The sequence below is a fragment of the Cydia strobilella genome, chromosome 5 (genome assembly GCF_947568885.1).
Source record: "Cydia strobilella chromosome 5, ilCydStro3.1, whole genome shotgun sequence".
Taxonomy (NCBI): Eukaryota; Metazoa; Arthropoda; class Insecta; order Lepidoptera; family Tortricidae; genus Cydia; species Cydia strobilella.
The window spans coordinates 19,375,988-19,400,977 of NC_086045.1; the positions used below are offsets into that span (position 1 = coordinate 19,375,988).

The window sequence follows — 24,990 nt, forward strand, 5'->3', positions numbered from 1 at the left end:
CGCCTAATGCCGCTTAATTACGGCGCCAGTTTCTACCGTACAGCACATCTTCAGACCGTTTAGTTTAGACAATGACTATTTTCATCCGCCTAAATTTTGCCGCCAGTGACCAGCAAACAATAGTCGTTTTCTCAAAAATGGACGGCAAAGTCGATGTTGCCGGTTAAAAGGTAGGTCGCGAAGTGCGTAGTTTATGGTCAGTCAAAAAATTAAAAAGTTAAAAACATTGCAGTCTCGATGTCGGGACTGCAATGTTGCATACAAATTCCATTATTTGTCGAGTAGCAAACTTTTTAAAAGTTGAAGTGGCCATATCAAATGAAGGCATAGGTCCATTAAACAGCCAAACAGATGATCAGTACTTATTATTATAATGTTGGTACCGCGACTATTTAGGTATATAGGTTGGCGTATTTTCAGCAGAAAAATACACTTCTATTTTTAATTAAAAAAATAAAAAGTCGGCAAAGCAAATCTTTTTACTTTTTTCTGTGAAAATATATACATAAGAACGTTGCTTCTGTAAAATATTTCTATTATATTTGTATTTATTGCGCCATTTATGAGAAAAGCACTATATATGACTCGGCTGGAAGGCTACTTGCTGGCTCCGGATTCAACTAAAAGGACCCAAGGTAGTCCGTTTGAAACGAATCCTCAGCCAGCAAGTAGCTACTTCCGAGCCTCGACAATAATGTACTATTACACGGTGCCTTTTCAGTACCAATCATTAGCACGCCGCCACGGCCGACGGTGCTAGTTTTGCGCCAGTCTAATTACACCCTTATTTACTTTACAATGCATGTACTCGAAAAGTGCGTTTTCTACGGAGCCATATCATGCGGAAAGTACTACTTTTCCGCACTAGTGCTATTTGTTTTCAAATTTTTTTTATTGTACATATGGTGCTACTTTCTCGCACTAGTGCGTCAAATAGCACTTTTCGTGCATATGTCGAAAGTTTAAAGGGCCATATGTACTGTAAAACGTTGTACGATACACGTGCGAATAGGTAATTCGCAACTCGTATCGATTTAAAACACTCCCTGCGGTCGTGTTTTAATTTATCGCCACTCGTTTCGAATTTCGAGTCCGAAAAATAGGCGCGGGGGCAGCGAGAGACGCAGGCGGAGGTCACTGGCGCCAAAAAATAGCCAAGTGTTCTATTCCGTGCCAGCGCTGGCATGCCGCAAAAAAATGGCGCCGAAAGTGTTTATACGGTGCCTTTTTTAGGCGGCTGAAAATAGTCTTGGATAATCAAGCCTTATTTTTGCCTGAAATCAGTACTAATGGGGTCGGAAACTGTCAAAGGTTTTATAGATGGTGCCAACATAGGTTTCCCGTTACTAGTCTTGTTCTATTGGCATCAGAGTCATAAAATACCAAAAAAAAAAGAATTTCACACTATTGGTAGAATTTACAGTACTGTAAAAAGCTTCGACCATCCAACCTCATTTGCTTGACCATTAAATCAAAAACTATAAAACAATTATCATGTTATATTAAATTAACTGAATAAATCTGTACAGTATACACAAGTTTGTATTAATTTTTCAGTCTGATTCTTCACTCTCTGCCTCTTGAAGCCATTCAAAAAATTTGACCAACGATGGCTGTTTGGCAATAGGACTCTCGTTTTCTTGCAAGTCATTGTACCACTCGAGTAACGAGTCCTCATCAACAACGTCGGCTCCGTACAACAACTGTATAACCTGGCCCACTTTTCCATTCAGCCATTCGCATTTGATACAACTTTCCTGAAAATAGTTTTTTTTTTATTAGTCACTTGCACATTGTATGCAAGATTATTTTTTTGTGCAAAATATTTTTTGTCGGAACCTTTTTTGGTGTTTTCTTGATCAGATTCATTAGTATCCCTACCGCTATCGATCTAGGGAACAAAAAAGTTGGACATGTGTCACGCACATACAATTAAAAAAAAGTTCGTACTATAATGTGATGACTGATGAATATATTTTACATATATTTTTTCTTTGCTCACAACTGACTGTAAAAGAAAACCCCAAAAATAAATGTTTTGAGATATCAATTTTTTTTTGTGTACAGTCGCCATCAGATACATCGGAGCGCCCGAGGTGCTCACAAATATCTGATGGCGACTGTACAAACAATTTTCATATCAGTCATGCTTTTAGCGCATTAGCGTCACTGTGACGTCTATATTATAATTAATTATAAGTGGTCCAGGTCCAGGGCCGCGATGTTTGAATTTCGATCGCTCGATTTCGTCTCGAAAATCGGTGGAAAACGACGAAATGCTAATTTTTGAAATTGGTAATCTAGTGGTATTGACCACTCGTTTTCAATTCTATTAGCAGAATTTAAATGCCTGGTGTAGTGGAGATATTATTGAACGAAATACACGAAATCGAGTGGTCGAAATTCAAAAATCGGCCCCCACAGGCTGTCCAAACGGGGATGACAAAATGACAATTTGATCAACGTTCATCTAGCGTCCACACGTACAAGATTAAATAACCGATTTTAGATTTATGGTGACAGTACAGCACATGAAATAAAAACATTGCCCCCAAACGCGCATACTAGCGTCGAAAATTGTCATTTTTGCGTCCGTTCCCCCTGATTTGATCGGTCACATGTTATAATAATCCACACCCATGCCAACCACCAAGTACCTCTCTGGAGTACCAAGTGGTCGAAGACCGTCTGGACGCCCTAGGTACCGCTGGAAAGACGAAGTGCAGACAGACCTCAGCGAAGTCGGCGCCGTCGACTGGACAGAAACGGCTTTGGACAGAGTAGCATGGCGGTCTTTGGTGTCGGAGGCCAAGTTCCACTTCGGGTCGTCGCGCCACAGCAGTAAGTAGTAAGTATGCCACATTAAATTGTGCGAAAAGACTACTTACTTCGACAGCTTTCAGACAATCCATGATGGAAGATTTAGTCTTAATGTAGTTTGCCAGAACTGGCCGGAAGAACTTCAAGATATCTTTGACCATAGACACTACATTCTTGGCATCCGTGAGATTTGGTAGGCTGAGTAGGGCCCTCACCACGAAGAAGTTTACTTCGTGCAACTGAATGTTGTAAGCGTATCTAGATGAGTTTATTTCCAGAATCAGGTAATCACATTTTAATTTTTCTTCATAACCTCTGGCTAAACTGTCAATTACTTCATGAAGGAAAACTGAAAATAAAATAAGTCTTAATACCTTGATTATCGGAACGCTAATTTAGACATGTGTAAAAGAGGCCAAGGCAGACCACTTACGCATTGGGAAGATGACATAAAAAGAACAGCTGGCACAGACTGGATGACAATAGCATAGGACAGGGACAAATGGGCAGCACTGGAGGAGGCCTTCACCCACTAGGGATTCATGTAGTTAAAACACTAATTTTAAGTTTGTTTTATTTTTTCAAATTCATATGTAACCGTTTTTACATTATATAAAGGGCTTTTTAGGGTTCCGTACCCATAGGGTAAAAACGGGACCCTATTACTTAGACTCCGCTGTCAGTCTGTCTGTCAGCAGGCTGTATCTCGTGATAGCTAGACAGTTGAAATTTTCACAGATGATGTATTTCTGTTGCCGCTATAACATAAAAAGTACGGAACCCTCGGTGGGCGAGTCCGACTCGCACTAGGCCGGTTTTTTATTTTATTTATTTAGTTTATCCGAACTTTTATCAGGTGTTTTATATTTTAACGTTAATATGTAGGTAGGTAGGTACGTCAAATCACCAGAACCAAATGGCAACCATCAAAGTTCGCATGCTTTTTACAAACATGCTCAGTTATGATTCAATCTGAGAAAATGAGGCGAAACAAAAGGATCTCATATTAAATAGCAGGCTTTTACTTACTATTAGTATCATCAGGTACTGGCGAATCAGGTATTGAAGACTCCACACTGCTGTCCGACGAGTAGCATGATTCGCTGTCGCTCCAAGTTTTCTCAAAACCGATTGCTTCATCCTCTTCACTTCCGGTTGACTCATTTTCCCATTCCGTTCCACTTTCAGAAGTAGATTTTGCAAGTTTATGATCTGAAATGAATTTTTCTGAAATGTATACTCATAAAGTAAGGATTCTAAGCATGGATAATTTCGTACCTGTTCCTATCTCAATCGCATGCGCGTAATTATATTGCTGTGCCGCGAGCGAAACAGCAATATATAATTATGCTCGCAGCAATATAATGTATGCATGTTTACCATTTGATTCCAGACCTCCTTCCACCACTGAACCCTTATATTTAGTTCCACTTGATAATTTCACATTTGAAGTAAGAATCGTTCCATTTTCTAAATCACAATCATTCTCAACTATGCAGTTTTCATCAATGTAACTGTTGATGATTTTGCAGTTGTCTTTTACAACAGTGTTGTTTCCAATATGGCTTCCGGAGATAGCAACGTTACTGCCTATCACACAGTTGCTCCCAATAACAGATTTGTTTACGACTGTGTTATCATTGATTTTAGTATTGGCTCCTATTAAAACATCTTCTTGGACACTGCAACACCTTAAAAACACAATTGACAATACTTTAAGAGGCGAACATTTTCAAAAAAACGTGTACTTATTGTACAGGTTCCTTTTATGCGAAAAACTAGCTAATTTTTGGGTTTTCTCTACTCAGGAATCATGAATAAGAATTGTAAGATTAAGAAAGAAGTATTGCAAAATTATAGGTACCTATTTCCCGAAGTAGTTTTGACAAACATCTTCAATACTAATTTTTACCTATTATCAGGAGTTCGGGTTAGCGAGGTTCTACAATAGGTATAGGTATGTCAAAATGCACCAGCGCTAGTGAATTATTAAATATCGACTTGGATGTTTTCGATAGCAATATGAAGCAATTTCTAAATCATAATACACCCTAACACCCTACGGCCTACCCTACCCTACCCCTAACCCTAGGAAACACTTCTTGCCGAATCGTGTGGTAAATGTGTGGAACTCTCTACCAGAAACTGTTGTTAGTGCACCGTCAGTGAACACTTTCCAAAATAGACGAGATACACATTTTAGAACTTAGAAAAGTGCAAAATAAAATACAAGTTCTCCATAGCTGCTAGAGCTGCTCCAAGAGCTGCTAGTGTATCAAATAAATAATAGTAATAAATAATAACAAATGTGACTCCTCCTCTAACTAAACGTTATTAATTAAAAATGTCAACTCTTTCATTTCCTACTACTTGTAAATTTTTGTTGATGTCTGATATGCAACTAATGCAATGTCATGGTTTTGTATCAGATGTAAATTAAACTAGATTACTTAAATATTTAACGACCGGTAGGTATGTACTTCTAGCGTATCGAGCATTGTGTGTATTGTACATTCTCGTTGTTTTCTTATTTTTGTTGTTTAATCGTTACATAATGTAATTTACAATACATCTGGTGCTCCATTACGACACCCTGTGTTATAATAAGCACATTACGTAACTACGTCGAAAATTTAAAGGGTCATATGTACTGTAAAACGTTGTAAATAACTATTAATGAATGACTGTTAATGGCCTTATTTTATGTAAGCATTAATAAGTCTTAGTGCCACTTGCATCATCCCACTAGCCCGGGGTTAACCGGTTAAACCTGGAGTTACCATGGTTACTAGTACAATTTAACACTGGGTTAACGAGTTAACCCTAAGGTTAGTGGGATGGTGCAAGTGGCGCTTAGTTATATTTACGGCTGTTGTTATCCTGAATACCAAAAAAAAAAACTTTCTCATTTATTCTTATTGAAACTAAAACATCCAACATCTGACATTGATTTGAGTCACTCCAAAAAAATTAAAAATTACTTACATTAAATATTAATTTAGATTAATCACGGTTATAATATTCTAAAATTACACAATGGTATGACATGTTAAAGTTTATCGATATCGACTTATAAAGCAACTTTTATTTGCCCTCGCACAATTTAACGTCAAACCTAAATTGTCCTAGTGAGACCGGGGTATGTAAATTAGTCTTACCTGCTCAAAGTAGCAGTCTTGTTGCAGAAATTGTGGTTACCCAAGAATTCGTAGTTATCTTGATAGAGTGAACCACTCTCGATAGATAGTGGCAGAGCCCAGTGATGTATAATGTCACGGCTGTCAAAAAAAAAAGATTTGTTACCAAACCCCGTTACAAATGTTGCAATTCCTTGAAAATCCTTGGTTAATTGTTAGAAAAATAAGCAATTAAATCATAATCATAATCATTTATTTGCACATAAAAAGAATATAATAAATATAATGGGAAAATATGCGAATGGTTACACACTTTCAGGAAAGGAAGCTATTGTGAAAAAATAAAGTGGTCAAAATTGCGAATGGCAGAAATCGCAACATGGAAAAAGCGATTTCCGGAAATTACAGTAGGTTAGGTCACGCTCGGTTCGTGTGACTCTTCATAGTCTTAATTCAAAGGCCTCCCCCTCTTTTTCCACTCGTCTCTTTTAAGTGCTATACCTGGCCAGCCTCTCAAAAAGGAGTCCAAGTTATCCCGCCATCGCCAACGAGGTCTGCCGGATCCCCGGTTATTCTCGTGGGGCCATAGTACTTAATTTACCTACCTTATAATTTTAAATGTCCTCCAATTGGTCACTGTGGTAGCGTACATGTTGTCCTTCAACAGCACATAGTACAACGAACTGGCCAATATTTCCTCATTGATGAGGACGCCGTTGACAAAGTCGTCTCTGGTTTGAAAATCAAAGTTGTCAGAGAACAGAGGAGGCACGGACGGTGAGCACAGCGCTATGTTAGCATCCAGCAGGTTGTGGTGCAGTTTCACTTCGGAATGGCTGAGTACACTTTCCTGTAAATAGAACGAAACAAGTTACCGTCAAACACATTCTTCGATACTTTTATTGCCAACTATACTTTCTCTCCTTTGTATGTCTATCAAGTGCTCCCCAAGATCTTTCTAGCCTAAACTCCACAGAACTAAACTTCAATTGGCTACCTTCCAGCTGCATCAACAGATCAGCTCCATGTTCCATGTTAATCTGACACCGGGAAGTGGTTCAAAATGTTACAAGATTTTAAGCACAAGGTATCTTTTTTTTCACATTTTTTCCTTCATGAATCCATTTGTGACATTTTCAACCAAAAGGTACCACATTGTCGCTTGTCAATAGGGTTGATTTCAAATTGAAGCTGTATGGAAATAGCGCCTTATTGACAACCGACAATAAGTACCCTTTTGATTGAAAATGGCACATTTTTTTTTACCATGCAAAAATTTTTTTATTATTATTTCGTTTTAGACAGGCATAGTGATGGGTCGTTACCAGTAACTTACTCAAAAGTGGGAATATTCCCGGTAATGCTACCAGTAACATTACCCAGATCGGTAACATTGAGTAACTTTGAAAAAAATATTAGAATTGTATATGCTTTTTTCGTGTTAAATACTTAAGAAAATAATATTGCTATTATTTACAGTCATAAAACAGTCAAGGAATCTCTGAGAGAGTAAATTCCCAATGTTACCGGTAACATTCCCAATATTACCAGGTATTTTTCCAAAGTTACTGGGAACATTACTATCTGGAAATAATGATTAAAGTAATGCTCAACTCTATAAAGTAAAAGAAAATATGTGTATAAATCAGTTTAATTATTAGAATAAACCAATCAAGATCTAAATATATAAAAGAAGAAACTGACTGACTGACTGACTGACTGACTGCCTGACTGACATATCAACACACAACCCAAACCGCTGGTTCTAGAGATTCCAAATTTGGCACGTAGGTTTCTTATAAGGTCTAGGGGTACACTAAGAAAATTTTTTTTGAAAATTCACCCCCCAAGGGGGTTAAATGGGGGTTCAAAGTTTGTATGGGGAAACAAGATTAGTTAGACTATTATATTCAAAACTTCACAGGAGTATTCCTAACGATAAATGAATAAACACGTGTTACAGTTTTTTTTTTGCAAATTCCCCCCTAATAGGAATGGAATAGGAAATGTGGTGACAAAGTCTGAAAATCAACATGGGTATTGTTTCTATGGTTTATCGGGTTGCTAATTAGGAAAACAAGAACGATTTTAAAATCCAACGTGACGGACGTGAAAAACCATCTCCCCTGTTGGGGTGCAATGGGGTTGAAATGTCTAAATATCGATATGGGTGTCGTTTTTATGGTTTTTTGGGACGTTAATTACAAAAATCGCATCGATTTTGAAATTGAATAATGTGCTCATGAAAATTCTTGAAAGTACTCGTATTTGTGCCAAATTGCAATTCAAACGGTCCAGTAGTTTCGGAGCAAATCGGTTGTAACAGACGGACTGACAGACAGCCACACGTGATCATATAAAGGTTCTAATTTTGCTTTTGAGGTATGGAGACCCGCGTTATCCTAATAGATTTTTAAATTTGTATTCGGTGCCATCTCGATCGTCGTCAATCGGTACCTAGGCGAGTGCGGGCGGCGCGGCGGGACGGACGGGGCGGAAGGAGTAAGTCATCGAGAAACTTCCTGCATCCGTATTGAGTACATTCAAGGTGCTACAAGAAGGTGGTTGTCTGTTTGCTTCTTATAAGTTTAGGTTTCCATTCTAAGTAAAATGCAAAACATCGTAAGGACATATATATGTATTCTACCTACGAACCATATACCATATAAACCATCTTTTGTAAGTCGTTATAAAACCATATTTTCTCCTTCCCCTGCATCCCCCCCACCCTGTACATTAGACAAAACGACATAGATTCTTAAATCACGCGGGCGAAGCCGCGGGCAAAAGCTAGTTTTGTATAACGTTTCAAGTGGCAAACGTCATTTTTAAATTTTTATGTTGGTGGAATTTCGATTTTATATTAATTAATCAAATTTGAAATTAGAGTAGTAGTAGTAGAGTAAAGGGATAATAAATAATGATCACAGTTTCATATAAAATACTAGCTTTTGCCCGCGACTTCGTATGCGTGGAATTAGTAATTTGGGTAGCTTATTTTTAAACAATCAGCTAGATTTATTGTTTCCCCATACAAACTTCCACCCCTTTTTACTACCGAAATTTTACCCGCTGAACATTCAGCTTTTGGTAGCCCCCTGGTGGGAGATCAGCAGTGTCTCCAGCAGAAACTTGGTCACCAAAGTCTTGCAGGCATCGAGTGACCCATGGGAAGTCACCTCCAGGAGGTGAGGTCACGTCTTGGAAAATTCAACCTGATTACAGCAAACAGTATCAACTGCACGTTAAGCGTCAGACGCCTGCTTCATCTGGCAGACCTCCAGGTGTTCCAGGTCTTGGAGAACTTAACCTGCCTACAGCATACTCTACCATCTTTAGATTAAAGGAGTTTTACCCTCATCAGGTACATCCAGCAGCTCTCCAGGTGTTCCAGGTCTTGAGCTATCTCCATCATACACCACCAACGACACGTTGAGCGAGAGTTACCCCTGACCTTTTGTACCCAGCAGCACTCCAGGTGTTCCAGATCTTGAGCTTTTCCCATAATACACTACCAGCGGTACATTGAGCGAGTGTTACCCCTGATCCGTTGCACCCAGCAGCACTCCAGGTGTTCCAGGTCTTGAGCTTTCCTCATAATATACAACCAGCGTCACGTTGAGCGAGTGTTACCCCTGACCCTTTGCTCCCAGTAGCACTCCACATTGTCTTGAGCTTTATCCATCGTATACTACCAGCAGCACGTTGAGCGATTGTTACCCCTGACCCGTTGCACCCAGGAGCACTCCAGGTGTTCCAGGTCTTGAGCTGCCTCCATCATACATTACCAGCGGCACTATGAGTGAGTGTTAGAAGAGTGGAGAAGAGAACAAGATCAAGAGAACTTCGGGAATAAAAACTATTCTACACCCTCCCCAACAATTAAGACTATCTCCATATCAAATTTCATCTAAATCCGTTTTATTGGGTTCCATACAAATTTCCACTCCCCTTTTCACCCCTTTTAGGGTTGATTTCTAGGGTAAAACCTATCCTATGTTCCTCACGCAAAATAGGCGCAATAGTAAGACGTCGAGTTGCGGAAACCAAGCCCGCGAATATCTATCCTATGTCCTTCCCCAGGACTCAAATTATCTCCATACCAAACTTCATCTAAATCGGTTCAGCGGTTATTGATTCCCCATACAAATGTCAACTCCCCTTTCCATCCCTTTAAGGGGTGAGTTCTGGGATAAAAAAGTATCCTATGTCCTTCCCCGGTACTCACTATCTGTATACCAAATTTATAAAACTGATCCCATAGCTCTTATGTCAGCGAATTAAGAACTATGGGACATATTTTTGTGTAAGTTGTACTAAAAAAATAAGTTTTGAACCGTATTTTATCTCATATAAGTCATCACTATCATCAGTTTCGTATGTTACCGGCTTTTGGGAATGTTACTGGTAACATTGGTAACTTACTAGTAACATTCCCAAATGGAAACTTACTGGTAGCGGGAATGTTACCGCTGCCCATCACTAGACAGGCATGATTTCACAGTTTAGTGTTAGTAGTAATTGTTTCGGAATGTTCAATTTGAGCTCTTTCAAATGCTATCCCACTTGACCTAGTATCTAGACTGAAATTTTAATATTGGTCCCAACTGGTAAACCAACAGAAAAGTCCTGGACTAGTACACTCTGCCAGTAATATCAATTGAATATTATAGTTTTTTTTTTTCAAACAGCTTGGGTACGGTGACAGATGACATCACAATACAATTTTGCGGGATTTTGCGTTTTAAGGTTATAAATTGTATGGAGATGACAACTGTCACCATACCCAAGCTGTTTGAGAAATACTATAAAGCTACAGAAGTTGGATCTTTCTTACCAAGGGCAATGTGATAGTTTTATCTTTAGACTTGGGTTTATATTTCTTGTGGATCAGCACTTTCCTTGTGTGACCGTCGGCTGCCAGGAAAATTGGTTTGTCAGTGCCTATGAGGGGGTGCTCCCAGGACACTTTCTTGTAGACTAGAGTCATGGCTGCACCCTTATCTTTCTTGCATAATGTTCTGTAAGAGAAATAGTAATAATAGAATGAATCGTCTTACTGGCAACCTTCCCATAACTGGACACACTATATAAAAATGACTAAAATAAGAATTCTATTAATTTAATATTGTCTTTGGTTACCGCGATAGTTAAGCTCGGGACACACTTATCCCACGTACGAAACGTATGCAATGCATTATGACATCTGAACCCTGAAATTTGTATGCTTAGAAACATATTTGTCATACACTACGCATATTTGGCATGACTTGGCCCTATGGTTGACTGGTGTAGAATGTTGTCAGGAATAAAGTCAGTCTTATGTACCCAAATAGATACTTGCCTGACTGACTTTATGCAATATATTAAGTGCAATAAAGCTCTTTGAGAATGAAACATAAATATAAGACTTACTTATGTTGCTCCAGCATGGAAGCATAGGGTATGCTAGCAATGCTGTTGATGGACATCAGCACAAAGTAGCCTCGGATCAAACCGGCAGCATCTATCTCTCTCATCACATCCCCCATCGTCTGGCAAGTGTCGGACATTAAGACCTGTGTGTCCACGGTTAGACTCCACGGAGCCCGCTGTTCTTTTGCACTCCTGCAATTTATAATTGACAAAATAGGTACAGTCAACTGGAGATATCGCTGCCTCTGTTGCACAGAAGTTTGTAAGCCAAATACAAGAACATTAATTAAAACTTTAGCATTTTGAAAACTAAAAATTATGTTAGCATTTAATTTTTATTAAAACATTATTAATGATGTTTATGAATAACCTTAAATGTTCCTTGATTTTAACTCCGTCATTGCAACAAAATAAAATCACTTCATCAACTCCTCCCAAAGCCAGAGACTCCAGAACGTAGTTAACTAGAGGCACCCCGGCGACCGTAAATAATCCCTAAAAATAAAGTTTTCATTTATATATTTGAATTTGTAAGAGATGATGAAACCAATCTTGTCAGTACAGTATAACGTAATATTTCTTACCATAGGTTTGTATTTTGTTATAGGATCAAAGTTGTTATTAAAGATATCCATCACAACGACCGCTTGAACGGCATTTTCTTTCTCCATTTTTGATAATAAATATTTTTCTTTTACTTAAAATATTTTCTTAGGTTAGAAAAGTACGGGGCGTACGTCACTTAATTTCAACTGACATTGACGTTTGACAATATTGACATTAACATAAACAATTTTTTGGCATAACCTGTTTGAGGCACTTTTGCGTCTCAATATGTTGGTGTTTGAATTTATAATTATAGTTGGTCAAACCAATTTGTCAGTCAGTAACAACCAGGAAAATTATACTCATCCCTTTCTTTTGGGTGCTAGTACTAGTGTAAGACAAAGATAGTATGATTCTCTCTGTCTATGTTTGAAATGAGAAAGTCCTTTGACAACCTATATGAATATTATGATAATATAAAACAATAGCGTAGAAAACAGTGTTGCCAACTTGGCATAATTGGTGCCAGATATGGCATAATTTCACACTCTGGCATCGAAAATTTCCATTTAGCATCTGGCATCTTTTTTAGCATAATTTAGTGAATCAAGTGATTATGTCCCTAAGCCAAGTTTGAAACCGACTTGGCAGTGATAGACAATCCATGGCACAACCGTCAAAGGAAATTTTATACATACGAGGAATTATAATAAGCCATAACAGACTACCGCACCGCACCGCGACCTTTTTTTCATACGCGTTACCAATTAAATTGTCAATTAGATTGTGCGAAAAATTGTCTCGTCTACACTCACTAATCTTTTTGTGTTATCTATGGTATAGTCAATGTCATGTCATAATGGCCGGTTTTTAGTTACCTATAATATTTTAGCATCTTTTTTACATTTCAAAATTATTTAGCATATTTCTGGCATAATTTAGACATAAGTCTGGCATTTTTTCAAATTCTGAGTTGGCAACACTGGTAGAAAAAAGTAGGTAGTTTCATTCTCTCAGCTAGTTTCCTGACTAGCAACATAAAAGCTTCTTACTAGCGATATGTTTAGGCCCTTGTGCAGATTAAGGGTCCTCCACACAAAAGGGCGAACGCGAGTATGGAGTCTAGTTCGCTAATCAGCGAAATCGACTCCTCACTCGCGTTCGCGGCTTCGCGCCGCGTAGTCTGGAGCGAGCTTTATACGCATCGTACGTACGCGAACAAGTACCAAGGGTCCAGCGAGTATACCATCCCCAAGCGAGTGCGTGCTGTCGGGAGCTACCCACGCATAGGACCCGCGAGGATTGCATAATAATAATTAGAGCAAGGAAAGGCGCGGTAGCCTGCGCCTCAACCATATTATACTACTCTTTGGCCTCAACATGCGCGGCTTACATGTGCCATGTGCAAGAGCCATTAGATTAAATAATTATGTTCTGACTAGTCTATCTTATCTAGGTCTAGTATATACCTAGCGGGTAGGTATTTAGGTAGTACATGGGTTGCACCTATTCAGGTGTAATAAAAGATGCTATATTAATATTATAGTCTCTGATTACACTTAAAACTTACAGCGTAAATCCAATGTTTGTATTCTGGTTTCCAAGGTACTATCGATTTATAAGTAGGTAAAACTAATCGAATTTAAACTATCGTGAGACATACTAACATTAAGCTAATGTACGTGACGCCCGACCGTCGTGACCGCTACTTACTCAGAATACACTGTTAGTGCTCGAAAATGGAGACTCCGAAACATGTCGCGGGAGTGACGCTAGTCTACCCGTAACATTAGCTTAATGTAGGTAAAACTACTTTAGAGTAGGTAGAAAAGCACTTAAATATAATATTTCGATATAAGGACCTACTTAAGCAAGAAATTTCTAGTTTCCAACAGTTAAGAGCCTATATCTACATTGTCTAATAATAGTAAAATCAGGAAGTATGGAATATGATTTTTCGCGAATAGACTATGCAATATGTGGTATTACGTACCCGGATACTTTAAAGATATTACCTGCGCCTGGACCAAAATCTCAGCAGAAGGTGAGTAGGTAGCTAAAGTGACAAATTTACACAGTTTTAATCATAAGTACTTAATGAATTAATTAATCTCTTATTTTCCCAGTTTGTAATCGGCGACAAAAACGGCGTTCTACAATGTTTGAGTATAAAAGATGAAGAGGCAACCGTTCAATTTAAAACCCTACCGGGGAAACCGATAACAGCTGTTCAGCTAGCTACCGACGATGGTATGCCTAATTACCTCCGGCCTTCACCACTGGAGGGCTTCGTCACTTTTTCTTTAATATATGACATCTATTACAGTTTTTAATTTATATATAGTAGTGTGACTACTTTAAAAAAACACAAATCAAAATATTTAATAAAATAATTTGATTTGTTCCCAAACTTGTTCAAATATTATAGAGTTAGACCAAGAAAAGTGCAGAGATTTTGACACCATACGCAGTGCCAGTTATTTTAATACGTCACACTTCTATGCTGTCAAAATCTGCACTTTTCTTGGTTTAACTCTAGGACATTATTACACAAATTTAAAAATTCCCACAGTAAGCTCAATAAAGCTTGTGTTGTGGATACTTAGTGGTACTTAGACAACGATATAAATATTTAGAAAAACACCCATGACTCAGAAACAAATATCCGTGCTCGTCACACAAATAAATGTCCTTACCAGGATTTGAACCCGGTACCATAAACCAACCAACCAACCAATACCAACCGGTACCAATAAAAAATCGTCAGAGCCGTTTCCTAGATCCCCGAAATATATATACAACGAAGTCGTCGCCGCTTATATACTAGAATTGCTCGTTTAAAGGTATAAGAGTATATTGATATTAAAATATAGGTATTTATTAGTTATCCTTACAACTCGCCATACCTGGACGGTTCTCTTCCAACCGTGCAATACCTAAGTCAGGTCACCCGTCACCCAAGTAGCTAATAGGATCTCAATCATTATTCTTACACCATGGGAAAGTTAGCATTAGGCGTAGTTTGTCAGCGTAAGGTTTAGTCAAATTTAATGTAAGTTACATTACAGGATCCCAAGCAGATAAAGTGTTTGCTGCATCAGGTAATGAAGTCAAAGGTTACACGAGAAAGGGGAAAGTGTTTCTTTCAATCGAAACAGCTCTGTCGGATACGATCACGTCCATGTATGTTGTTTTCACCTTACGAGAGGGAAGTGATTCTTTTAATAAATATTTACAGAAGTTATTGTAAAAATCATTGCAGGTCCATTTTGGCGGGCGATCTGATTCTCTGCAGTGGCCGGACCGTGACCCATTATAGGGATTTGAGGGAATTTAATTCGTACATTTGCGAGGATAGAGTTCTAGATATTGCGTCATTTGCTACTCCCAATGTAAGTGGCTTTTTCAGAACATCTGTAGGTATTACTATTACCTACTTATAATCAATAATAAAGAAATTGATATTGCCAGTTAACGACGACGTGGGGACGATATGATATGATGGTAGTTTACCACCACCAAGTCCACTATTAGACCCACCATCCACCAATTTATTTACAGAACACCAGAGTGCGACTTCTAGTCCTGATCGCTAACAAAGGAGCAGTGATGCTAGAGAACGGGCAGGTCGCAGCCAGGGCGGTGGTCACCTCCGGCCCTTCAAGACTGTTGGTCCCGCCGCACCGGCACGCCTCGGACCTTTACGCGTTCTACGGCGCTGCGGATGGTTCCGTTGGACTCGTTGCTTTTGAAGAGTAAGTAGTTATTTCAAATACTACTCCTCACCTAATATCAACCTCTTCGTCTTCAATCAGCTGGCTCCCTAGCTGGTATCAAAAACGAAGCAACAGGTTATGGGCCCATTGTCGCACTACATCCTGTCCTGTGCTCAGTTGGTACATTTTAAAACGAATATAGTACATTTTGATGCTAGTGCGGAAAGTATGTCATAACTAAAAAAAAATTTAGATCAGTACGGTTTCACACACTATTATTTTTTAATTTTTTGAAATATGTCTCACGATAGTTTAATTTCGATTATGTCATTATTACTTCACGAGTACCGAGATATCTTAACTCGGGACTTAACAAGACTCGGGACAAGTGAAGAATGACATTTCCGCACGTATATCGATCGACGTTTTTTTAATACAGTTGCGAAAAAATAAGAAAAACAACAAGTAAGGAATTCGTAACTTTTATATTATTAATCCTGTAACATCATTGACTGATGATGATGAGTCGAAAAAATGAAGTTGTCCAAAAATCAATTCCTGGGCCAAAGAGGGCGTGGCTTGGGACCAAAAGGGACGTGGCCAAAATGGGCGTGACACAAAGGGCGTGACTTGGGACCAAATGGGCGTGACCAAAAGGGGGCGTGGTCCAAATAGGCGTTGCTTGGGGTGTGCCCCCACCCCCTGTGCGCTAGAACTCTCATATTTACCCTACAACAGTCAAAATTAAATTTAAAAAGCAACTGTTCGCGAAAACCAACTTTCCGCACGCTCAGTGGCGTAACTAGGGGGGGGGGGGGGGCAGAGGGGGCAAGTGCCATCCAAGGGGGGGCGTCAAAATGGGCAAAAGGCAGCAGCAGGGAAACTTTTGTCAGTCGTCAGGGGGCGCAAATTTGGTGACTGCCCCGGGCGCCATATCCTCTAGCTACGCCCCTGCGCACGCTTAACAGCTACGTAAAGTAACTGAGGTTTGAGCAGCTATATTAAAAAAATACTTGTTGACTGTAATATCCAGTAATGTCATTGTCACATCCAATCCACGAGTTATGAACTCTCTATACATATATCAAACATTTATTTTCATGCCTGTGTTTTTTTTTAGCTCAACGCTCACCAGCAAATGCCTGGTGGAGGGCAAAGGCTTGGGCTCAGTGATGTGCCTGGGCTGGTACTTCTCCAACGGAAGCTCGCACCTCGCCGTCGGTCGCCATGATGGATCTGTGCAGCTCTACTTCGTCGATATGGAGAACCTTGGGGACAAGCCTCGACTAAAATATACATATGTGAGTTCAAATTTATTATACCTATAGGCAAAGCTATAGGGGTCGGCAGGAGAGTATAGGTGAATTACACACACAGCTACATAGCAGCGCAGCAAAACTGTGTAGAAATATGGTAGAAATAACGAATGAGTAACAGTGATTTAAGTTTAAGTACACGACAGTTAAGCTAAATACCTTTAAGAAACTTTTTGGTCAATCTTGCAGTTAGTTTTGAACTTGCTATTGAACGGAAAAATAATTGCTATTTATAGTTTGAATAGCCAAAAGTAAATGATGCCCATAATCAAACCACAGAATAAATAATAGTACTACCGTACAGAAAGGAAACTTCATACAAATCCGAAGATTGAAGCGCGGACTTTAAGTACACAACTGACTGTAACCTGTGACCTGTGTGTGTGTGACTGTGACTGTGTGTGTGTGTGTGTGTGTGTGTGTGTGTGTGTGTGTGTGTGTGTGTGTGTGGACTGTAAGTAAGTAAGTAGGTAGTAGTATGGGTATTACAGGTCGTATTAAATACGCGATTTACAAATGATTTACTGTTACAGTTTTCCGGAGAACCCGTTACGTCAATCAGCGGCGGATGTGTCGGCACGGAAGAGAGCGAATTGTTGGTCACCACCTTTTCGGGCCGAGTATTTGCTCTGAGATCTCGTCGGCTGGTTTCCGGCTCCGGAATGTTTACTAATGTTCCCCCAGACGTTATAGCGACGAGAAGGAGTAAACTAGAGTATGTTGATCAGTAGCTGGTTCATAATTCATCTAGTCATCAATGTCATCATGATCATATTAACCCTCCTATCCGCCGAATATTTTCTTCATATCAGCCGAACGACGCCCACAGGCCTATGTGTATAGGTATAATCTATACAATGTCCGGTCCATTTATCCACTCCTTCATCCAATTTAACTTGACTTTCGTGTTAATGTCATCATCCCACCTCAACGTAAGATGATGCTGGGCAAAATATTTAACATATTTCTATTGTCCAAAGGGCTGAGGTAGCTCGATTGGAAAAACAGGCAGCTAATGAACGAGAGAAATATCACAGAAATACCCGGTCCTTGGAAGGTGGAGTGACCACTCCTCCGCTGTTGGACATTCAGTATGAGGCGAGTAAAGTTCAATCATAGGGCCCAAATAGAAAAACTAGTTCAGATTTTCTAGATATCTAAAGTAGGTACGAGTAGATCCACCATGAGATGACCGATTACTCCATCGATAGAAGCATATTTCTTAAGTTATGATTATGATGATGATAATTATATGGCTTGACATAAAAATTCTTTCATGTGTTGCAGTTGTTAGGAGCGCCTAAAGACGGTTGGCAAGAAGCAAGAATTATGGCCCCCGTGCCTCTAGATATGCTCTTTATATATTGCAACCGAAAGTTGGACATGAAGACTGACAGCGCAGCGGTGCTTAGTGTATGTCCGTCCCAGGTAATATACAAATTGGTGACTTAGTAAGTTTATAATTAAAGATACGATCAGTACGATCTTACGACACCCTTAAAAACCCGGGTACTACCAGTGTCCAATTTTGTCGAGTAAAAGTATTACCCAGTTTTCACATCTGATTCTGACATTTATTTAATCAGGGATCATCATCAGATTTCCTAGCAACAGTGCGATGCCAAGCCGGCACCCGACGACTGTGGATCCGCATGCGGCACGCGGGTCCGCCGCAGGCAGAATGTGCCCGGGTACTGATATACGCTTTGCCAGCTGGCGCGCCGCGGGTTGCGCGTCTCATGATACTAAGGTTGCCGGCGCTGCCTTACTATTCCCAACACGAAGATCCGGATTCGGATAGTGAGAGCCGGTTAGTATTTTACAACAGGCCTTAGGTACCAGTTGATTCTCTTACTGCCCTTAACCTTTTGTCTATGTTTGATAAAAGGATCCTGGTCGAAATTTTAGTCATCACTTTCCTTTTTAGGGTTCCGTATCCAAAGGGTAAAAGGTCCCGTTATTACTAAGACTCCGCTGTCCGTCTGTCACCAGGCTGTATCTCATGAACCGTGATCTAGACAGTTGAAATTTTCACAGATGATGTGTTTCTGTTGCCGCTATAACAATAAATACTAAAAACAGAATAATATAAATATTTAAATGGGGCTCCCATACAACAAACGTGATTTTTTTGCTGCTTTTTTCCGTAATGGTACGGAACCCTTCGTGCGTGAGTCCGACTCGCACTTGGCCGGTTTTATTTTTATAACCGACTTCATAATTCCAAAAGGAGTAGGTTCTCAATTCGGTGGTATGTTTTTTTTATTGCATTGTTTTATTCCAGAGCGTGGTGTGTACTGAGTGTATCAGGCAGTTTTTCTGTGGCCGAAATGACAGCATGGCTGTCAGAGGCGTTACCAGGGGAGCTCCCCAGGCCTGCTGCGTCAGTGGCCGTCGCTCGGTCGCACTCTCTTCTCAAAACAATCCTCGTGTGTCGCTTGCAGTAAGTGTCCTTTTGGGAACAGAAGGGACAGCTTGTTTTTGTTGTGTGTTTTATGATCTAGGTACCTATTTTGTCAAAGGACTGTCTCATTTCAAACATAGACAGAGATAATCATACTATCTTTGTCTTACACTACTACTAGCACCCAAAAGAAAAGGATGAGTATAGTTCTTTTTGTTCTTATTTACTGGCAATTTGGTTTTACCAACTATACTTATATAGTTCTCAACTCTCAATGTTGCAGGCGTGGCCAAGCCGTGTTCAAATCGGATAACGTTTCCACAATAGCTACGATGAGAGACGTAATTTCTAACTGCTCCTTACGAAAAAGCATTCGCCTGGAAACATCTTGTGGTATGTTGTGTTGTTGACTTACCCTGCTGAAGTTTCCCATTTCATAAACTAAATAAGTTTTTTATATGTTGCAGATATTCCAGTGGCAGCTTGCATAAAATCTTTCCAAAGAATAGAAGAGCAATTCAAGGCAGAGCATAAAAAATATAAAGATCTTGGTTTAAAAAAGGCATTAAAGTAAGTGTTGGTATCATTGGTTATCATTAGGAAATGTAATCAGTGATGGGGTGTCTTGTTTGGTGTAATATATCTTTCTCGCTCTCACTTATGGGTGCGGCGCACCAAGGTCGCGGTGCGGTGCGGTAGTCTGTTACGGAGTTTACATTCCCGCAGGGCAAGCCGGAGCCAATTTATCGTGCTTTTTCTTTGGGAATTGGGATAAAATGCTCGACCAAAGTGAGGCCGTGGAAATAGCTTTATGGACGGTATAAGGACGTTCGCCGCTAGGCATTTTATATTCGATTCGGTTTAAATTGGAATACTTTGTCACTTTGTTTTGTCACAAAACATATTTTCTTTGTCTTCAATTTTGGTTTATGTAATTTAATACTTATTATAATAATACTAAACTAATTAAATTATTGTTTCAGTGCTTTAGATTTAGACGAAAATGTATTAGCTGACAGTGAACATGCTGTATTATGTGAAGACTATCTCCGAGTATGGGAGGCACCGTTAGATGATGAGGCAGACGCATACTTTCAAATTCTTGTTGGTAAGATATAGGTATAGAATCAGAACTACCAGAAGAATAGGCGATATATAGTTGGTCAAGCAAATCTTGTCAGTAGAAAAAGGCGCGAAATTCAAATTTTCTATGGGACGATAACCCTTCGCGGCTTCATTTTTTAAATTTGCCGCCTTGTTCTACTGACAAGATTTCCTTGATCAACTATAATTTATAGGGACCGTGCACGGTGCACGTTGGAGAGTCTGCCGCCATGTGGCCTAAATCGAAAATTTAAAGGGTTCCCTACGGAACTCTAATAAAAAAGGACGAGACCTGACAGTGACGCCATCTACAACAATGATTATATAGGTACCTGTAAAGGTCCCTCCACACTCATGCGCGAATCACGCCGCGAAGCCGCGAACGCGAGTCTGGAGTCTAGTTCGCTAATCACCGAAATCGACTCCACACTCGCGTTCTCGGCTTCGCGCTGCGTAGTCTGGAGCGGCTTAAGAGTTTGATTTAGGCAGCTCTTTAAGTTAAAAAAATATTTCTTTTGCAGATATTGTTATGCAATGGTACACAGACTGGAAAAAGAACACATTATACAGAACCGAACCAGGCAATGAAAAATCAGAGCTACTTCCTGCTCTAAAAGATTGTAGCTTGGACGTCATATATAAAATACTTAGTAATAAATCTCAATCGCCATCATCACCAGACCTTTTAATCAATAAATTATAGACATGCAATAAGTTTTTTATTATATAAATTTCATTTTTGATACATGATAGCATTTATCGCCGACTGTACTTTCTTTTAACAGGCAATAGTCATTGGTTAAAATCTCTGCAGACTTTTCTTGGTTTGACTCTAATTATGTCATCGTCGAAGGCAAAAATATCGATACAGACAAACGGCTCAAAAATATGTGAACACGTCTTTATTGTCTAAGGTGTAAGAGCGTACACATGTATGTATGTACATACGTATGTAAACACTTTATTGTACATAAGACAGATTACAGACACAATAAAAGAACAAAAATATATACAATGTACAAAGGCGGACTTATCCCTTCATATCATCATATTTTTGAAACTGGGAATGTATATATATTTATGCCCTTGACTGTACCGGCTGTTGTTTTTATTTGCAAAAATTGTTACATTATTTGTGCTGAAATCATCCATAGATTTAATGCTCAGTAAAAGGGGTTTAGCACACAAACCAGTGCTTGCTTTGACATTTCTTTTATTACATTGATATACAGGATTAATTATAAGATTACATAAAGATCAAATCGAACATAAGTAACATAACCTCGCGCACCGGCCTGCCGCCAAATCTGACAGCTCTCTCTTTCAAAACTAAAATGACCATAGATACAACAATCAAAAGTATAGAGCCAGGTACATACTACATGTAATTATCAGTAGTATTAGGCCACATATAGGATATTAACTATTGTGATGCTTACAGCTCGGCCATCCTTTTTATTTTAGTGAGTCCTCTCACTAAAGTAATTAAACATTTATATCAACAACCATATATCATAACATGTCATCCACCTTAACACTAACGAAAGATAAACATACATAACAACATTATTTTAACCTTCTGGTTATTCAGTTCCTCATTAATCAATCGCAGCCAGTGACAATATGTATATTAACCTGATGCTTTAACCTGAGATCATGTAAACAGTCATTTCATACAACCAGCACCTATAGTAGCATTTACAGCCTTCTTCTAGTCTTTCACTATATGAACTAACTTACAGTCATGGTCTGCTCTAGACAGTCTGTTAAAGTATAAACCAACATCAACATTTACAGTCTGCCCTCAAGGCCTGCTCTAAACAGTTTGGTAAAGTATAACACGTTATAAACAATCATAGTCTGCCCTTAAGGCCTGCTCTATGGCAAAGCATAATACATCATATACAATCACAATCTGCCCTTAAGGCCTGCTCTAAGCTGTTTGACATAGTATGACACATCATAAACAATCAGTCTGCCCTTAAGGCCTGCTCTAAATAGCTTTGCAAAGTATAACACATCATAAACAATCACAGTCTGCCCTTAAGGCCTGCTCTAAACAATTTGGCAAAGTATAAAGTATAACACATCATAAACAATCACAGTCTGCCCTTAAGGCCTGCTCTAAATAGTTTGGCAAAGTATAATTCATGATAAACAATCACAGTCTGCCCTTAAGGCCTGCTCTAAACAATTTGGCAAAGTATAACACATCATAAACAATCACAGTCTGCCCTTAAGGCTTGCTCTAAACAATTTGGCAAAGTATAAAGTATAACACATCATAAACAATCACAGTCTGCCCTTAAGGCCTGCTCTAAATAGTTTGGCAAAGTATAATTCATGATAAACAACCACAGTCTGCCCTTAAGGCCTGCCAATTTGGCAAAGTATAACACATCATAAACAATCACAGTCTGCCTTTAAGGCCTGCTCTAAATAGTTTGGCAAAGTATAATTCATCATAAACAATCACAGTCTGCCCTTAAGGCCTGCTCTAGACATCATTCCAAAGTATAAAAATTGTTATGGCCTGCTCTAGACTAGACTAGTCTAGACAGTCTGCCATCACGGCCTGCTCTAGAAGACAGGCTGCTATCAAAGCCTGTTCTAGACAGTCTGCCAACATTCAACCTAGTCAATCTAATTATTTAATTAGACTGTTGTTATGGCCTGCTCTAGACTGGACCAGTCTAGACAGTCTGCCATCACGGCCTGCTCTAGAAGACAGGCTGCTATCAAAGCCTGTTCTAGACAGTCTGCCAACATTCAACCTAGTCAATCTAATTATTTATTTAGACTGTTGTTATGGCCTGCTCTAGACTAGACCAGTCTAGACAGTCTGCCATCACGGCCTGCTCTAGAAGACAGGCTGCTATCAAAGCCTGTTCTAGACAGTCTGCCAACATTCATACCTATAGCCAACCTAATCATTTAATTTGTTATGGCCTGTCTGCCATCACGGCCTGCCCCAGACAGTCTGCCCTCAAGGCCTGCGCTGGACAGTTTGCCAAAGTATAACTAATTATTTATTTATTTTTGAATCTAACTACAAGGTCCATATTACAAGTACCTATCTTTGCCAAAATATAAACTAACATAATAAACAGTCTGCCATTACGGCCTGCACTAGACAGTCTGCCAAAACTCAACGGTTATATTCTAGATTCATAATATTAATATAATAACTAGCAGTCGTGTCAGCGAAGAGTCTCGACCAACACCGAGAGAGACTCTCGCCGAGTCGCTTGATCAGATGCATAAGACGGTAATCGTGGACACGGCGCATAGTACGTCGGTTGCTCACTCTGCGGCCCTGACCATCGGCAGCTTGGGCCCTGCCCACTGCTGGCAGCTCTGTCTTAACAGTTTCACCTCCTTTGCTTCAGTCAGCTCTTGCTGCGATGCCCTCGCTTATCATCAACTTCATCCGTTCAGCCAGGTTACCAGCGTTGAAACATACAAAAATAAAAATAGTTATAATCATTAGCAGTAGCAAAGATAATTTTAGTCACAGTCATCCTCAACAATTTAATAATTGAAATATAAACATCGACTCAGTCAATCATTATCATCATCAATTAATCTTACTATATACCTAATCATCATCTATCATCATCTATATCGTCATCAAAATCGATTTGTTCGGTAATCATCATCGATATCATCATCAATATGGTCAGTCAAGCATTATCGCCGACATTGTTATCGAAGTCGTTCAGCTCCGTTTTCATCATCGATATGGTCAGTTATTGACCCTGTCGTGGACATCGAGGCAAACATTCGTTGACATCGACACTGTAATCGATATGTTCGGTCATATACATAATCATCGTTCTCGGACCTCTGTTACCTAAGATCTTCCTTAGATACCTACTCATCGTTACTGAAATCGTAATCAGACGTCAATGACGTCATGGATATCAGTCATTATCTTCATCGAAAAATCCTCAACATTAATTAAATAAAATGACAAATATTCCATCGATTCATCAACTTTAAGAAGATTACATTTAAAACAGGTTTTTATTAATTTACTTATATAAACAGATAATTATTTATTCAATGACCTTATGATCCTGATGTTTCGTCCTAAACTTCGTTCAGTATTTCACAATGGTAATATTCAGCCCCAGGAATCGGCAAGAACGCAGCAACTATATCTCGGGATGACATGCACCCAAAAAAAGTAGCTCTAAATAATAGCGTATAGGTACTACACCGAGTACACCGTAACATATACTAGCGTCATTAGTGTCATTACCCCACCTACTATATTATTGGAAGTATTGGAAGTGATTAAAAGTTATTCCAATATACATTTATTCACTTTTTGTTAATTGATACAGCCAATATTTCCTGGCTATGCTAATCGTGGCGACAACGCACTTAATGACAAAAATGCAACCATACATTTTGTCTTTATGAATCATGGTTCTTTTGCCTTACTATACTTTAATTAATATTACCAACTTATTTCTTGTCATCACTGTGTCTCTGTCATAAAATCATACATGTTACCTTCCATGGTA

General features: G+C 39.2%; 2 protein-coding genes across 3 annotated transcripts; one reads left to right on the forward strand and one right to left on the reverse strand.

Moving 5' to 3' along the window:
- Positions 1 to 1,487: 1,487 nt before the first annotated feature.
- LOC134741490 (translation initiation factor eIF2B subunit epsilon) lies at positions 1,488 to 12,114 on the reverse strand. Its single transcript, XM_063674282.1, has 10 exons — positions 11,957 to 12,114; positions 11,743 to 11,867; positions 11,373 to 11,564; positions 10,795 to 10,978; positions 6,563 to 6,807; positions 5,979 to 6,098; positions 4,201 to 4,511; positions 3,850 to 4,032; positions 2,889 to 3,169; positions 1,488 to 1,757 (listed from the first exon to the last, which is right to left on the reverse strand). The coding sequence occupies exons 1-10, from the start codon at positions 12,041 to 12,043 to the stop codon at positions 1,554 to 1,556; spliced, it is 1,932 nt and encodes a 643-aa protein (XP_063530352.1). The 5' UTR covers positions 12,044 to 12,114; the 3' UTR covers positions 1,488 to 1,553.
- Positions 12,115 to 13,794: 1,680 nt separating this feature from the next.
- LOC134741500 (Bardet-Biedl syndrome 7 protein homolog) lies at positions 13,795 to 21,176 on the forward strand. 2 transcript variants are annotated; one of them, XM_063674299.1, is made up of 15 exons: positions 13,795 to 13,962; positions 14,045 to 14,168; positions 14,987 to 15,101; positions 15,157 to 15,310; positions 15,480 to 15,673; positions 16,755 to 16,935; positions 17,484 to 17,665; positions 17,931 to 18,048; positions 18,238 to 18,378; positions 18,537 to 18,760; positions 19,235 to 19,393; positions 19,638 to 19,747; positions 19,822 to 19,924; positions 20,338 to 20,462; positions 20,980 to 21,176. In XM_063674299.1, the coding sequence occupies exons 1-15, from the start codon at positions 13,861 to 13,863 to the stop codon at positions 21,159 to 21,161; spliced, it is 2,214 nt and encodes a 737-aa protein (XP_063530369.1). In that variant the 5' UTR covers positions 13,795 to 13,860; the 3' UTR covers positions 21,162 to 21,176. The 2 variants fall into 2 exon arrangements, with proteins under 2 accessions (XP_063530369.1, XP_063530370.1); XM_063674300.1 differs by having other exon boundaries at positions 13,796 to 13,962; positions 15,181 to 15,310.
- The last annotated feature ends 3,814 nt before the right edge of the window (positions 21,177 to 24,990 follow it).

Bases quoted from the DNA above. Each gene is read 5' to 3' on its own strand.
- LOC134741490 (XM_063674282.1), bottom strand. From the start codon at position 12,043: ATGGAGAAAGAAAATGCCGTTCAAGCGGTCGTTGTGATGGATATCTTT. The intron at 4,033-4,200 runs GTAAACATGCAT...AATTCATTTCAG, and splicing joins AGGAGGTCTGGAATCAAATG to ATCATAAACTTGCAAAATCT. The intron at 1,758-2,888 runs GTAAGTAGTCTT...AACTATTTTCAG, and splicing joins ATTGTCTGAAAGCTGTCGAA to GAAAGTTGTATCAAATGCGA.
- LOC134741500 (XM_063674299.1), top strand. From the start codon at position 13,861: ATGGAATATGATTTTTCGCGAATAGACTATGCAATATGTGGTATTACG. The intron at 15,102-15,156 runs GTATGTTGTTTT...AAATATTTACAG, and splicing joins TCGGATACGATCACGTCCAT to AAGTTATTGTAAAAATCATT. The intron at 15,674-16,754 runs GTAAGTAGTTAT...GTTTTTTTTTAG, and splicing joins GGACTCGTTGCTTTTGAAGA to CTCAACGCTCACCAGCAAAT.